The following is a 14,449-nucleotide window of genomic DNA, read 5'->3' as shown; positions in this document are numbered from 1 at the left end:
TGTCACCACTCTGGGGTCCCTGATCCCACGTGCTAGAACTTCTGGGGGCTCCCGGGGCGGGGGCTGGGGCGCAAACCTCCGCGTCAGCTGGGCCGGCTCCTGCTGATGCGCTGTTTTAGACGCTGCACTGTTTCCATTCGCGTGCAGGCTTCATGGCTAAAAGGCCCTGACAGCCACAAGCCTGCGGGTTTGTTGGGATCATTGGGAAGCTTTGCTCCTTGCTGAGGGAATCTGCCCCAGCGAGGCAGCCGGGTGGGGCCTGGGTGAGGAGGGGGACGGGGCCCGCAGAGGAGGGGAGGAAGGAGTCTGGCAGGAGCTCGTGGGGGCTGTGTCAGCCGGAGTGGAACGGTATGCAGATCCGAGGGGCAGGGAGGCCACGGTGCTGGGCCGCTGGAAGCCTGCGGACGGGCTTGGAATCACGCACACCCTGGCGAGCTGGGTAACGAAGCAAGGCCATCTGCCCAGGGCAGGGTGTGAGGCCTGTGTGCCCAGGGCAGGGTGTGAGGCCTGTCTGTCCAGGGCAGGGTGTGAGGCCTGTGTGTCCAGGGGAGGGTGTTGAGGCCTGTCTGTCCAGGGGAGGGTGTTGAGGCCTGTGTGCCCAGGGCAGGGTGTGAGGCTTGTGTGCCCAGGGCAGGGTGTTGAGGCCCGTGTGCCCAGGGCAGGGTGTGAGGCCTGTTGTGTGCCCAGGGCAGGGTGTTGAGGCCTGTCTGTCCAGGGCAGGGTGTGAGGCCTGTCTGTCCAGGGCAGGGTGTGAGGCCTGTCTGTCCAGGGCAGGGTGTGAGCCCTGTCTGCCCAGGGCAGGGTGTTGAGGCCTGTCTGCCCAGGGCAGGGTGTTGAGGCCCGTGTGCCCAGGGCAGGGTGTTGAGGCCCGTGTGCCCAGGGCAGGGTGTTGAGGCCCGTGTGCCCAGGGCAGGGTGTGAGCCCTGTCTGCCCAGGGCAGGGTGTTGAGGCCTGTCTGCCCAGGGCAGGGTGCTGCAGTGTTGAGAGGGTTCCTCCTGAGGGCTGGGGCCCCGGAAGGTGAGGCTCCTGTGCCTCTCCCAGTCAGCAGGGTAGGGCCAGAGCAGGACGGTTTGCAGGCTGCCGGGCGGGGCTTGTGTCCAGCCTGGGTGTGCCATCCATGGGCAGGACAGCGGGAGGACCTGCTCCTCCACGTGGGTGTGGCCTCACCTGGCATCAGCCGTGGAGGTCTGGGTCAGGAGGGGCCGGGGGACCCCGACCACCCTCCTGCGGTCTGCATCCTATTCAGCTCTCACTTGGATGATGTAGGATGGTACTTGCATACGTTTTTTATTTTTTTATTTTTTTTATTTTTGGCAGGCAGAGGGACAGAGAGAGACAGGGAGAGACAGATCTTCCATCTTCTGGTTCACTCCTCAGGTGGCTGCAACAGCCAGGGCAGAGCCAGGTTGAAGCCAGGAGCTCCAGCTGGGTCTCCCACATGAGTGGCAGGGTCCCTAGCACTTAGGCCATCATCCGCTGCCTCCCAGGGTGCGCATTTGGACGTAGCTGGAATTGGAATGGGAGGAGGGACTTGGACCCGGTACGGGACGCAGGCATTGCGTGTGATGCTGAATACCCACCCCTCGTTTCCTGCTTTAAACTGGGGAAGCAGACAGCCCTCATCCAGGATTTCACTTCTCTAATACCCATGGCCGCCGAGACTGGGCCGGGCTGAGTCGGGTAGCAGCCCCCCAGCTGCCCGCATCCTAGGAGGAGTCGGGAGCCGGGCATCAAACCCACCAGGCGAGGTGCCTCATCCGTCGTTGCTCTTAGTTTAAGGGAATTTTTAACTGTAAGAAATGCATCGTTTTGGAATCCTCTTCAAAACCCAAGACTTCACGAGAAAGGTTAAAGTCCCGTTTGGCCTCTGCTTCCCGAGCGGCGGGACTCGCGGTGCGTGGCACAGCTGCAGGTGGCGGAGACGGTGTGGGCTCGGTGTAGCCGGCGTCGTAGAGGTGCTCCTGGCACCCAGGCGGTCCCGACCTCGCGCTCGGCCTACTTGGGGTTGGCAGCGCTTGGGTCCAGGCCCGCCGCCCTGTGGCTTTCACGTGGGCTTTCTGTTTGCATTCTTGGGGGAGGGGTTTATGTGGCACATCCTCTCCCGCACGTGGCCCCTCTGTCCTGGCGCCGCGTGGGGACCCGGGTGTGGCTGTGTGAGCTCCCCACGCTCCCTCGGCCAGGTTGCCTGAGGAGGCCCGTCACCGGCGGGTGTTCGAGATGGTGGAGGCGCTGCAGGAACACCCCCGAGACCCCAGCCAGATCCTGATCGGCTACAGCCGGGGCCTCGTTGTCATCTGGGACCTGCAGGGCAGCCGCGTGCTCTGCCATTTTCTCAGCAGCCAGGTAGGCGGTGCCGTGAGGTCGGCGGGGTCCACGCGGCCCTCCCCGCCCCGGCCCCTCCCCCCTCGCGGCCCTCCCTGCCCCCACGAGGCCCTCCCCGCCCCGGGCCCCCCCCCTCGCGGCCCTCCCTGCCCCACGCGCGGCCCGCCCCGGCCCCCCCCTCGCGGTCCTCCCTGCCCCCCACGCGGCCCTCCCTGCCCCCCCACGCGGCCCTCACACCCCCTGCTTGGGGCTGGGGGGCGGGGCGGGGCAGTAGGCGATGGGACCGCCTCCGATCCCAGCCTGCTCTGTCTCCCTCTCCTCCTCGAAGCAACTGGAGAACGTCTGCTGGCAGCGAGACGGCCGCCTCATCGTCAGCTGCCACTCCGACGGCAGCCACTGCCAGTGGCCTGTGTCCAGCGACACCCCGCACCCAGAGCCTCTGCGCAGCTCCGTGCCGTACGGTCAGCGCTGCTCCTGCCCGAGGAGTACCACGGGTCCTTGCCGGGTTCGGGGGTAGGGTGCCCGACTCAGACTCGGTGCGCCCACCCCCACCCCGCCGCAGCACACCTCCCCCAGGGTGTGGGCGGGGGAGTCTCGTCCACAGCCCCTGACCCCCCTCGAGAGTGGAGGGATGTGTCCACACTAACTCTTTCCCTCTTAGGTCCCTTTCCATGCAAAGCCATTACCAAAATCTTCTGGCTGACCACCAGGCAGGGGTAGGTGCCCGTGTTCTCTCGCCCCTCCCCTCCCCCGAGCCTGCCCAGGCCGGGCTTCTGGGTGAGAGACGGTGCCTGGCGATCACTGTCCCTGGCGATCACTGTCGGGGTCTGGGATGAGGGAAGTGGGGGAGGGGCAGACGTGGCATGTGTGCATCTCCAAGGCTCGGTTCCTGCAAAATCCACTCCCCAGCCCTCACCCTCCTAGAGGCCAGCTCCAGCCCCAAGTTGTCAACTTTTTTTTTTTTTTAAAAGACTTATTTATTTGAAAAAATTAGAAAAGGAGAGACGGATTCTTTAGTCCACTGGTTTATTCCCCAAATGGCTGAGGCTGGGCCAGGCTGAAGCCAGGAGTCCTTCAGAGTCTCCCACATGGGTGCAGGGGCTCAAGCGCTCGGGCCATCTTCTGCTGCTTTCCCAGGCCAATAGCAGGGAGCTGGATGGGAAGTGCAGCAGCCGGGACTCGAACTGGCACCCATATGGGATGCTGGCACCACAGGTGGCAGCTTAACCTGCTGTGCCACAGCACCAGTCCCAGATTTTGTACTCTCAGCCCCATTTCTTCATGCAGAATCAGGCAGGGAGGCCTGGTGTGTTAGCAGATGGAGAACCCCCTGGGCTGAGCAGGGGTGGTCAGACAGCCCCCGTCTCCCTCCCCCACATCCTCCTGGGGTGAGGGTCCAGCCCTGCCTCCTCCAATCACCTGAGACAGACGTGGCCTCCCTCTAGGAGAGGGCTGGTGCTGGGACCCCCGGGACCCCCGGCCCAGCCCCGTGTGCTCCAGACAGCCCCGGTTCCCAGCTGCCCTCCCTCTGTGCCCGCAGGTTGCCGTTCACCATCTTCCAGGGCGGCATGCCCCGCGCCAGCTACGGGGACCGCCACTGCATCTCGGTGGCCCATGACGGGCAGCAGACGGCCTTCGACTTCAGCTCCCGCATCATCGACTTCACCGTCCTGGCCGAGGCGGACCCTGCGGCTGGTAGGCGAGCCGTGGGAGTTGGGGTGCGGGGAGAGGGCGGCGGTGACAGAGCAGGGGCCCACATGGGCATTGCCAAGCCCACTGCCATCCTGGCTCCCTTGGTCCCACTGGCTCTTCTCGGGCCCCGGTCAGACTCGGCTGTGGGCGACAGGCAAGACCACAAAGGGCTGCTGTTGAAGGCTGGGGCAGGGGGACCTCCCCGCCTCTCCACCTGCCTCCAGGCTGCCGCAGGGAGGGGGTGGGTGGGGCTGTTCAGAACTCACTGGTCTCTATCAAGGAATTGTCTCTGGATGCTGAGAGCAGAAGCCTAGCTCTGCCCGGGATCTCCTTGCTGCGGCTCCCCCCACTCCCCTCGGCTAAGCAGGGGGCAGGCAGGAGAGAAACTCGCCGTGCTGTGTATTTAAAGCCAGTGGGGCTGGTGTGTAGCCTAGTGGTCAGCGTGCCTGCGTCTCCTATTGGGGTTCCTGGGTGCAGAACCCCACTGTGGCTCCTGCCTGCAGCTTCCTGCTAATGCAGACCCTGGGGCGTGACAGTGTCGCTCAGGCCGCGTGGCTCCAGCCACTGCAGGCATCTGAGGGGTAAAGCAGCGGGTGGGCGCTCTCTTCTTTCTGCCTCTTGGATAAATTTAAGATAAGGGAGGTTTTCTGGGGCAGGTCACCTTTGTGTGCTTGTCCTCTGTGTTCCTGACTCCCTCACGGTCCCAGCAGGCTGGGGTAGGGGTGCGTGATGAGGGCTGCGTGGCATCCTGAGTCTCCCGTGCAGTGCTGTCTCGGGGGCTCTGGCTGGGCGTGCCGTTCTACTTAGTGAGAACTACTACATGCCAGGCCCTGTTCTAGAAACTGCCGAAGCCCCCCTCTGCTGGGACGGACAGGGTGGGAGGCAGAGCGAGCAGGTTGCAGATGGATGTCAGAGGCAAGGAAAGCCAGGCACAGTGAGGAGGTGGGGGTCGGCGGGGTCTCCCCCGTGAAGGGAGTGAGCCGAGAGGACAGAGCTGGCTTCACAGGCACCCGGGCGCCGGGCTCTGAGCTGGGAGAGCCCTCCGGCGGGAGGGGGGAGTGTGGTCCTGGAGCCGGCTCCAGGTCCTCCAGGGCCTGAGGGGTGCGAGCTGAGTAGGGTGGCATGACCTGGGCTGTGCTCAAGCAGGAGCCATCTGGCTGCCTCGGGCAAGCAATGAGGAGGGGCAGAGAGGGGAGGCCTCGGGGTCGCGTCAGGTTCTGGGTCGGGGTCTGCGATCCAGGCCTCCCTAGGGCCGGGTCATAACCATTTGCCAGCCACCCCCTCGGTTCTGCCATTGTAGAGCAGCCGCGGGAGTGTGTTGATGAGTAGGGCGTGTCTGTGCCCCCGTGTGGGTTTCTGGACAAAAATAGGCCGAAGTCCAGATCTGGAGAGGGGTCCCGGTCTGGGGGGAGGTCCAGGACTGGGGAGGGGTCCCGGTCTGGGGGAGGTCCGGGTCTGGGTTCAGAGAAGCCGGGAAGGAGTCATCCGTGCAGAGAGAGAAGCCACAGGGCCAGATGCGACCTCCCGGGCACTGGGGGAGACTGAAAGGAGCTGTCATTGGGTGGAGGTGCAGGGGGCGCTGGGGTCCAGTGAGTAGCCCCAGGGAGCCTGCCGTGCTGCTGGACACCTGAAACGGAAGCAGAAGGAAGGGAAGGGCTCCATAGGGCCCTGGCCAGCCAGACGCAGGTGGACACCTGCCTACCAGGTGGTGGCGCTGTTGGCGGCCTCCATGACAGCCTTCTGCAGGGGACAAGTCTAATTCTAAAGGATTCCAGAGTTGGGGGAAGGGAGACGTGGAGGCACAGAGGAGGGCCCACCCATTGGAGAGGCTGTGCGGGACACGAGTGGACGTGGGCTTCCTGGAGCTGGGACTGCCATGCCTAGAACATGCGCCCAGCTGAGGCTTCTAGAAAATACTGACCCTGGAAGGAATCGAGTGGTCACCCTCTGGCCGGGTGACCTCGGTAGCTTCCCCAGGTGGTTGAGGGCCCCAGGCCTCCAGTTGAGTGGGAGCCTGGCAAAACCGGCGTAGACTGGGGAGGAGAGGAGGGAAGCCATGTGACGCTGAGGAGGAAGGAGCTGCTTTGTTGGGTGGCCTTCCTGGATCGAGCCCCACCTGGGCCCAGGCCCGAGCGTGCAGTGAGGAGGCACCGCCCCAGCAACCAGGGCGCCCGGGGCTCTGCTTACTGAACCCGCAAGAGAAGCAGAACCAGGTGTGCCCAAACCGGTGCTGGTCACCCCGAGCAGCCGACCTGGGCCCCTTCCCTGGAACCCGGCTGGCCCAGGTTCCAGCCAGGCGTGTCCGTCCCAAGCTCTGCATCTGTGGGCACAGAGGCGGGGCTGCTTCCCTGCACCTGCTGCCCTCCCAGAGGTGAAAAAATCCACGGGAACGCGAGAGCAGGGGCCTCCGGAGTCCAGAGTCCCGGGCTCCAACCCCGGAGTCCGATGCCGCGGCACCGGGCTGGGGCGGAGGCTTCCTCCTGGACCCTGGCCTGAGCCCTGGCCTGAGCCCTGGCCTGTTTCCCAGCCTTTGACGACCCCTACGCGCTGGTGGTGCTGGCGGAGGAGGAGCTGGTGGTCATCGACCTGCACACGGCGGGCTGGCCGCCCGTGCAGCTGCCCTACCTGGCCTCCCTGCACTGCTCGGCCATCACCTGCTCCCATCACGTCTCCAGCATCCCGCTGAAGCTGTGGGAGCGCATCATCGCGGCTGGCAGCCGACAGCACACGCACTTCTCCACCATGGTAGGTCCTGGCCGGCCGCGGCCCGCCCTGCCTCGGGGCCAGGCTCTCCTCGGACGCCGCCTGTCTCTCTCTCCAGGAGTGGCCCATTGACGGCGGCACCAGCCTGGCCCCAGCCCCGCCCCAGCGGGACCTGCTGCTCACGGGGTAGGTAACTTTGGAGCCACGTCCTCCAACCAGGAGGATGCAGGCTGGGAGCAGAGCCTGAGGTGTGCGCGCCAGGCCGCGGCTGGCTCCCTCACGGCAGGCAGGTGGCTCTGCCCACAGGCACGAGGACGGCACGGTACGGTTCTGGGATGCGTCGGGCGTCTGCTTGCGGCTGCTCTACAGGCTCAGCACGGTGCACGTGTTCCTCACCGACACAGACGCCAGTGAGGGCCTCAACGCCCAGGCCGAGGATGAGTGGCCCCCGCTGCGGAAGGTGAGGCCCGGAGCCTGGGCCAGGGAGGGTGGACGGGCCGGCCAGCCCCATGGCCGCTCACAGGACCCTCTGCCCTATCAGGTGGGCTCCTTTGACCCCTACAGCGATGACCCCCGACTGGGCATCCAGAAGATTTTCCTCTGCAAATACAGCGGCTACCTGGCTGTGGCAGGCACGGCGGGGCAGGTAGCAGGCTGCACAGGGCGCAGGGACCGGGAGCAGGGCGTGGGGGGATGCTTGGGCGGCTTTGGGACATGTCCAGGCCGTAAACGTTGTTCTCAAGATTGGGGCCCAGCAGGCAAAGCAGCCCCGGGGCCTGGACCCACCCTCCGGGTTCTGCCATCCTGGAGCAGCCCCGAGTGTCCCTCACAGCATCACCGGGACCACGGCAGACATCCCGGCCTCTTTCCTGCAGACGGGGTCCCCAGGGTGGCAGCCTCTCCTTTAGAACTCGGACCTAGAGGCAGAGCGGGGCAGGGCCCGGCGGGGGTCCCTGGGGCCCTTTGCTGTCCTTGGTGTCTGGGCGTTGCTGACCTCCGCCACCTGCCCAGGTGCTGGTGCTGGAGCTCAACGATGAGGCAGCGGAGCACGCGGTGGAGCAGGTGGAGGCCGACCTGCTGCAGGACCAGGAGGGCTACCGCTGGAAGGGGCACGAGCGCCTGGCCGCCCGCCCGGGGCCTGTGAGCTTCGAGCCTGGCTTCCAGCCCTTCGTGCTGGTGCAGTGCCAGCCCCCGGCCGTGGTCACCTCCTTGGCCCTGCATTCCGAGTGGCGGCTCGTGGCCTTCGGCACCAGCCACGGCTTCGGCCTCTTCGACCACCAGCAGCGGCGGCTGGTCTTTGTCAAGTGAGCAGGGCGGCGGGGGCCGGGGCCTGGGTCTGGGGGCGGGGGCCTCGCGTGGACCCCTGAGCCCTGGCGGCGCTGATGGCCCGACGTGCCCCGCAGGTGCACGCTGCACCCCAGTGACCAGCTCGCCCTGGAGGGCCCGCTGTCCCGCGTGAAGTCCCTCAAGAAGTCCCTGCGCCAGTCGTTCCGCCGCATGCGCCGCAGCAGGGCGTCCAGCCGGAAGCGGCGTCCAGCCGGCTCCCCGGGAGAGGTGAGGCCCAGGGCTGGCCACGAGGCCCTCCCCCCCCCGCCCCAGCCTTGCTGGGCTGCAGGCACAGGCTCTGGGGCAGGCAGGCTGTGGTTTCCCATACATCACGTTACTCCTCTGTGTCCTGGCTTCCCTGGGTGCGCGGGTGTAATTCTGTCCCTAGAGGCGAGTCCCTAGGACACGTGAGTGATATTATTGTTACCCTCTGGCCCCATAGCATGCCGGGAGGCCAGGTAGCACCTACGCAGGCACCCCAGGCACCTCCCACTTAGACAAGGCCCCTCGGGCCCAGGCTGGCAGGTCACTGGCTGTCGCCAGCCTTAGCCTAGGAGGGTCCGTGTTGATCAAAGTGAAGTTGCTGGGCCGGGGGAGCCAGAGCCCACCCTCAGGCCTGGCCCGGCCCCTGCAGGTGCCGGCGGGGGCCCCCAGGGCCGAGCGGGCTGGCCTGCAGAACATGGAGCTGGCCCCGGTGCAGCGCAAGATCGAGGCCCGCTCGGCGGAGGACTCCTTCACGGGCTTCGTGCGGACCCTCTACTTCGCCGACACCTTCCTGAAGGACAGTGAGTCGCCAGCCTGCCCGTGTGGCCGTGGGGGCGAGAGGGCCTGTGGGGGAGCCGCTCGCTGGGCTCCACCACCACGCTCGGGCGTGGCCTTGGACACCGCACAGCGCCTCTCCGGGCCTCAGCTTCCCCTCTGGAAAGTGGGTGGCGACACAGGCTAACACGATGCCTGCTGGCACGTGTGACGTAGGACCAGCCGCTCCCAGCCGGTGAGGGCTGAGCTGTCCTGGGCTTGGGGTTGTCCAGGCGGCCACGTGTGGTTGTCAGAGAGGGAGCCTCTCCCGGGAGGCCCGCAGCGTGTGCATTGCACAGAGCGGGAAAGCGGGGCCTGAAGAGGCTGGGGCGGGAGCCGCCTCCCAGGGCCAGGACAGACACCCAGCCCTTTGCCTCTTGGCAGGCTCCCGCCACTGCCCCTCGCTGTGGGCTGGCACCAACGGGGGCACCGTCTACGCCTTCTCCCTGCGCGTGCCCCCGGCCGAGCGGAGGATGGATGAGCCCGTGCGGGCAGAGCAGGGTGAGTGCTGCGCGCGGGGTGCTTGATCGGCCGGGGCGGGGGCGGGGGTGGTGTGTGCAGCCCGGCACCCACCTCGGCCCCGTTGCCTGCCTCCTCCTGGTAGCCAAGGAGATCCAGCTGATGCACCGAGCGCCGGTGGTGGGCATCCTGGTGCTTGACGGACACAGCATTCCCCTTCCCGAGCCCTTGGAAGTGGCCCATGACCTGTCGAAGAGCCCGGACATGCAGGGGAGCCACCAGCTGCTTGTGGTGTCTGAGGAGCAGTTCAAGGTGCCAGGGGGAGGCTTGGGGGGCCGCAGAGTCCCTCGGGAGCCTCCGGGACGTGGCGGGCACGGAGTCTGGGCACAAATGGTGTCTGGGACTCAGCACCCCCTCTCCCTGGCCTTTAACCCCCCCTGGGACTCCGTTTTCTTTGAAGTTGGGGTCTGACGGGCTGCAGAAACGCAGGAAAGGAAGGGGGGTCCTACGTGGGCCCCAGATGCAGAGGCGGGGGTCCTGGCACCACGTGTGCCCGAGGGAGCTCCCCGTCGAGGGGAGTTTGCCGGGCCGCTGGGCGGCGTCCCCCGCGGCCAGGAGCTGCGGACCTGACCGGCCGCCCGCTGCCCCCAGGTCTTCACGCTGCCCAAGGTGAGCGCCAAGCTGAAGCTGAAGCTGACGGCCCTGGAGGGCTCCCGCGTGCGGCGCGTCGGCGTGGCCCACTTCAGCAGCTGCCGAGCCGAGGACCACACCGAGCACCACCTGGCGGTGCTCACCAACCTGGGCGACATCCAGCTGGTGTCCCTGCCGCTGCTCAAGCCGCAGGTGCGCTACAGCTGCATCCGGCGGGAAGACGTCAGCGGCATCGCCTCCTGCGTCTTCACCAAACACGGCCAGGGTGTGTGGGGCGTCCGGGACCTGCGGCCGGGGCCCCGGGGGCGGTGTCAGGGCCACTGCTGGGCCAGGCGGGCCTTCGGGGCAGAGCTGTGCGGAAGGCTCCAGTTCCGAACCACGCGCCCCCCCAGCAGGGGAGCCCTGGGCTGGCCTCACCTGCCCGGCGTCTCCTGTACCCAGGTTTCTACCTGATCTCCCCCTCGGAGTTCGAGCGCTTCTCTCTGTCCACCAAGTGGCTGGTGGAGCCCCGCTGCGTGGTAGACTCTGGAGAAACCAAGAACCACAGCAGGCCCGGCAACGGGGCAGGCCCCGAGCGGGCTGGGGGCAGAGCCAGGTAAGAGGGGAGGGGCTCCCCCAGCCCCTGGGAGCCCCTCCCCGGTCAGTACAGGCCGGGGTGGGGAGCCCCTGGCCCTCATTGTTGCCCCTCCCCCACAGGAACACGGGGAGCCAGAGCGATGCAGAGGGTAAGAGGGGCCATGGGGGCCACTCAGCCGGACCTGGGGGGTGTGGAGGAGGGAGGGCAGGGTCCCCGGAGAGCAGCTGGCGTCTGGGCTGGGGGTGGAAACAGCGGTCCTTGCAGCTGGGGGCTCTGGGCTTCCAGCACCCCCGGCTCAGTGAGAGAGCCCGGCAGAGCAGGGCCCAGGGTGGACCCATCTGACCGGCCCCTGCCTTCCAGAGAAATCCAGCCCGGTGATGGAGCAGGCACTGCTGAGCGATGAGAGTGAGTTGGGGTGGCGGGGGAGGGGTCCTGGGGTGGCGGGGGGGGGTTCCTGGAGTGGCAGGGGAGGGGGGTTCCTGGATGCAGGGGGGGCTTAAGGTCAGGGTGGAAATGAGGCCGTTTCCGGGGGGGGCCTGGCCCGTGCAGCACCCCTCAGCGAGGGGTGGCAGGTGCTGTGGCCTTAGCCAGCCTGTCCCCCACCCTGCAGGAGTCCTGAGGGAGATTCAGAGCACGCTGGAGGGTGACCGGGGGTGAGTCGCCGGCCTGGGGGCGGGAGAGGCCAGGCCCGGGTCCCTGCGCCCCTGCGGAGGGTGACGCCCTGTCTGCTGGCACAGGAGCAGCGGCAGCTGGCGTTCCCGTCGAGCAGCCATGGGACACAGCCCTGGTAACGGGGGAGGTAGGGGCTCCGGGCACGGCTGGGCGGGTATGCTCCCTGGGAGGGACAGCGGGGGCAGCCCTGGGCCCACTCCCCCGCGCCTCCAAAGGCCTTTGAGGCCATCCCTGCTCGACCCGTGCCCTGGATACCCTGGGAACCGTTGAGTCCTGCATCCGGCTCAGGGTGGGCAGCTGAGGTGTGACCCTGAGCCGCCGCCCCCTACCCCGCCTTGTCTCCTGCAGAGTGAGCGCACCGGGCGTGCAGGCTGCGCCGTGAGCACACACTACTGAGGGCCCCTGGTCGTGAGCACACACTACTGAGGGCCCCTGGTCGGAGCTCTGCCCCAGCGGCAGAGGCCCAGGCCCCACCCTGCTGCTGCTCCTGGCCCAAGGGAGGAGAGCCCCAGGCCCTGGGCCTGACTCCCCTAGGCCTGTCCGTCTTGATCCTTTTGTCAGAGTTGCACAGTTTTTATTCCCCTCCCCTCTTTTTGTAGTGGGCTGGGTTTTAAGTTATAAATTTTACCACTTCTGGGTGAAACAGAGTTTTTAATAAACACCTAATTACCTCTTCATGGCCCTATCCGAGGACTCGAGCTCTCCAATCGACAGACAGGTGCAGAGCGATGCCCGTGACCTCGCCTTCCTCCGGGGCTCTGTCCCCTGGTCCAGGCCGGGGCCCCAGGAGAAGCCGGTCTTAAAGCATCCAGATCAGAGCACACCGTGCTTGGCGTGTCTGAACTTGGCTCTCATGACAGCAAGCGGGGACCGCTCAGGTCTGGCTGGGGACAGAGGGGTTCCCTCGTTCTCCTGGCCGGCCCTTGTCTGCCCGGAGAGGACGACAGCCACAGTGACTCGGGCCTGGTGGCTGCTTCCAGACGTGGGGCGGGGGAGCTGTGTGTGTTGCTTAGGTGGTAGAAGGCCATCCCCAGGCAGGCGCCGCGGAAAAGGGGGTTCAGGAGCTGGGTAGAGGCCTTGATCCGACTTGAGCTGCGTCTTTGAGCACCTGTGTGCCAGGTGCTTGGGGTTCCGAGGTGGCTCCAAGGTCCCCAGGAAACGCCCCTTAGCACTGTGGCTGGTGTTTGCCCCGGGGCTCACGTTAAGCTGTCACCAGGAAGCCAACAGGGAGTTGGCGGGGCAGAGGGTGTGAGGGCGGGGCCGACTGTTCTGGACAGAGGGGACAGCAGCATGCCAGACCCTGGGCTGCCCTCTGGCTAGTGCGGGGCCGAGTGGCTGGCAGGACGTGCCGGACTGGGGGCTCCGGTGAAGGCGTGGGGCCGCCCTGCCTGAGGACAGGAGGGGCCGAGCACCAGGTGTCACTGCCTCCAGCTGCGGCTCCAGCTCAGGGGCCTCTGGATTTGGGAGCTTGAGCCACGTGAGGCGTCCCCATTTCTCCCGGGGAGGGGCGAGGAGCCGGGGGGGGGGGGGGGGGCACGCGGAGGCGGCCAGGAAGCAGCTGCGGAAGGACAGGTTTCTCGTGGAGGTCGCTCTAGTTCAGACGCTGGCCAGGTCCCCAGTGTGGCTGGAGCAGGCGGCTGGCCTGCTGCGCACGCGAACGCGGGGATCCCCTCTCCGTGGGCCGTGGTGAGGTCTGGATGAGTCCACGGGGTGAATGGCTGAGTGACAGGCCTCACGAGACGCCGGCGGGGACAGGGGAGACGGCGTCCGCTCTGTGCAGCCTGTCTCACCTCCAGAGGAATCTGCCACTGCAGTGGGGTCCTCAGTCCAGCGCCGCCTCAACCCCCCGGGGTTGGGGGGGGCATCACACCCCACAGAGACGGCAGCGCACGGAGCCTTGTGTGATATTCGTTGTTCAGGATTTCTTCAAGGGGCCGGCGCTGTGCCTAGTGGGTAAGGCCTCCACCTGTAGCGCCGGCATCCCGTATGGATCCCGGAGGAAGCAGATTCATGTCCCGGCTGCTCCACTTCCGCTCCCGCTCCCTGCTGTGGCCTGGGAAAGCAGGAGAAGATGGCCCAAGTGCTTGGGCGGTCTCCCGGCTTCAGATCGGCGCAGCTCCGGCCTTTGCAGCCAACGGGGAGTGAACCAACAGGTGGAAGACCAATCTCTGCCTCTGCTCTCTGTTACTCTTTCAAATAAATAAATAAACCTTAAAAGATTTATTTAAAAGGGTTGGATGACAATTCATTCTCCAAATGCTCTCAACAGCCTGAGTAGGCCAGATGGAAGTCCGGAGCCCAGAACCTCCTCTGGGTCTCACACGGGTGGCAGGGACCCAAGTGCGTGGGCCTGGGCACGTTACCAGGAAGCTGGATGGGAAGCAGAGCGGTACCAACGTGGGACGCAGGTGTCCCGGGCTGCCACTTAACCCACTGCACCCTGACACCGCGTGGTAGGGGACTTCGCACACCTGAGGGCTAAACCGACTCACACAAGGGGGCAAGTGCGGGGAGTAGCCTGCCAGGAGACCAAAGCTAACCGGTGTGACGCCAGTGCCATGAGTTCCTGGTGTGGGAGTGTCGTAGGAAGCTGAAAATGCCACGCACCCCTGGAAAGATCATGAAGCCTCTTTAAAGAGTTGTATTATAGTCATTTGAAAGAGGGACAAAGAGATCTTTGATAAGCTGGTTCACTCGCCAGATACCTGCAACCCTCGGGGCTGGGCCAAACCAAAGCCAGGAGCCAAGAGCTTCATCTGGGTCTCCCATGTGGGTGGCAAGGGGCCAAACACTTGGGCCATCTTCCGCTGCTTTCCCAGGCTCATCAGCAGGGAGCTGGGTTGGAAGTGGAAAAGTCAGGACTTGAACCGGCACCCAGTGTCTCAGGCGGTGGCTTTGCCCATTATGCCACAACACCGGCCCCATGGAGCCTTTTTAAAACCGGATTTCCCTCCCCACTCATGAAGGAGGGGCTGTGCCTCAAGTTCGTTGCCTGGAAGCGTCAGCTAACCTGTGCGCCTGTGCACCTGTGGCAGGGCGCGGCTTCCTCTTTAGAAGATGACGTGCAGGAGGCGGGGCCGGCTGGGGGGGGGGGTGATGGCAGGTGGAACAGGGCCTCTGCAGGTGGGAGAAGGGTGGTGAGAGGGATGGGCGCCGGGGCCCCACACAGTGGGCATCCGGGTTTGTGACCTGAAGATTCCGATCTGAGGGTCTCGGGCGTCCAAAAGGTGGGAGACAGAAATGTTCACT

The 14,449-nt window shown here is 65.9% G+C and overlaps 1 protein-coding gene across 5 annotated transcripts in view; it reads left to right on the top strand.

Moving 5' to 3' along the window:
• LLGL2 (LLGL scribble cell polarity complex component 2) overlaps positions 1 to 11,877 on the top strand; it is a 33,523-nt gene extending 21,646 nt beyond the window's left edge. For 2 of the 5 annotated variants that reach the window (XM_008250953.4, XM_051838389.2), the window contains 20 exons: positions 2,181 to 2,343; positions 2,651 to 2,783; positions 2,984 to 3,038; positions 3,863 to 4,017; positions 6,542 to 6,759; positions 6,836 to 6,903; positions 7,024 to 7,177; positions 7,259 to 7,363; positions 7,729 to 8,021; positions 8,121 to 8,271; positions 8,678 to 8,828; positions 9,226 to 9,342; positions 9,446 to 9,612; positions 9,952 to 10,216; positions 10,393 to 10,546; positions 10,648 to 10,676; positions 10,889 to 10,933; positions 11,139 to 11,181; positions 11,266 to 11,327; positions 11,549 to 11,877. In XM_008250953.4, the coding sequence (XP_008249175.2) occupies positions 2,181 to 2,343; positions 2,651 to 2,783; positions 2,984 to 3,038; positions 3,863 to 4,017; positions 6,542 to 6,759; positions 6,836 to 6,903; positions 7,024 to 7,177; positions 7,259 to 7,363; positions 7,729 to 8,021; positions 8,121 to 8,271; positions 8,678 to 8,828; positions 9,226 to 9,342; positions 9,446 to 9,612; positions 9,952 to 10,216; positions 10,393 to 10,546; positions 10,648 to 10,676; positions 10,889 to 10,933; positions 11,139 to 11,181; positions 11,266 to 11,327; positions 11,549 to 11,553 (2,533 nt within the window). In that variant the 3' untranslated portion in view covers positions 11,554 to 11,877. Of the gene's footprint in view, positions 1 to 2,180; positions 2,344 to 2,650; positions 2,784 to 2,983; positions 3,039 to 3,862; positions 4,018 to 6,541; positions 6,760 to 6,835; positions 6,904 to 7,023; positions 7,178 to 7,258; positions 7,364 to 7,728; positions 8,022 to 8,120; positions 8,272 to 8,677; positions 8,829 to 9,225; positions 9,343 to 9,445; positions 9,613 to 9,951; positions 10,217 to 10,392; positions 10,547 to 10,647; positions 10,677 to 10,813; positions 10,934 to 11,138; positions 11,182 to 11,265; positions 11,328 to 11,548 lie in introns of those variants that run through there. The other 3 variants (XM_008250954.4, XM_070060318.1, XM_008250955.4) reach the window with 3 other exon arrangements.
• Positions 11,878 to 14,449: the final 2,572 nt, after the last annotated feature.

The sequence above is a fragment of the Oryctolagus cuniculus genome, chromosome 17 (genome assembly GCF_964237555.1).
Source record: "Oryctolagus cuniculus chromosome 17, mOryCun1.1, whole genome shotgun sequence".
NCBI lineage: Eukaryota > Metazoa > Chordata > Mammalia > Lagomorpha > Leporidae > Oryctolagus > Oryctolagus cuniculus.
The sequence above is the reverse complement of the archived record's forward strand: the minus strand, read 5'-3'. Positions and strand labels throughout refer to the sequence as shown.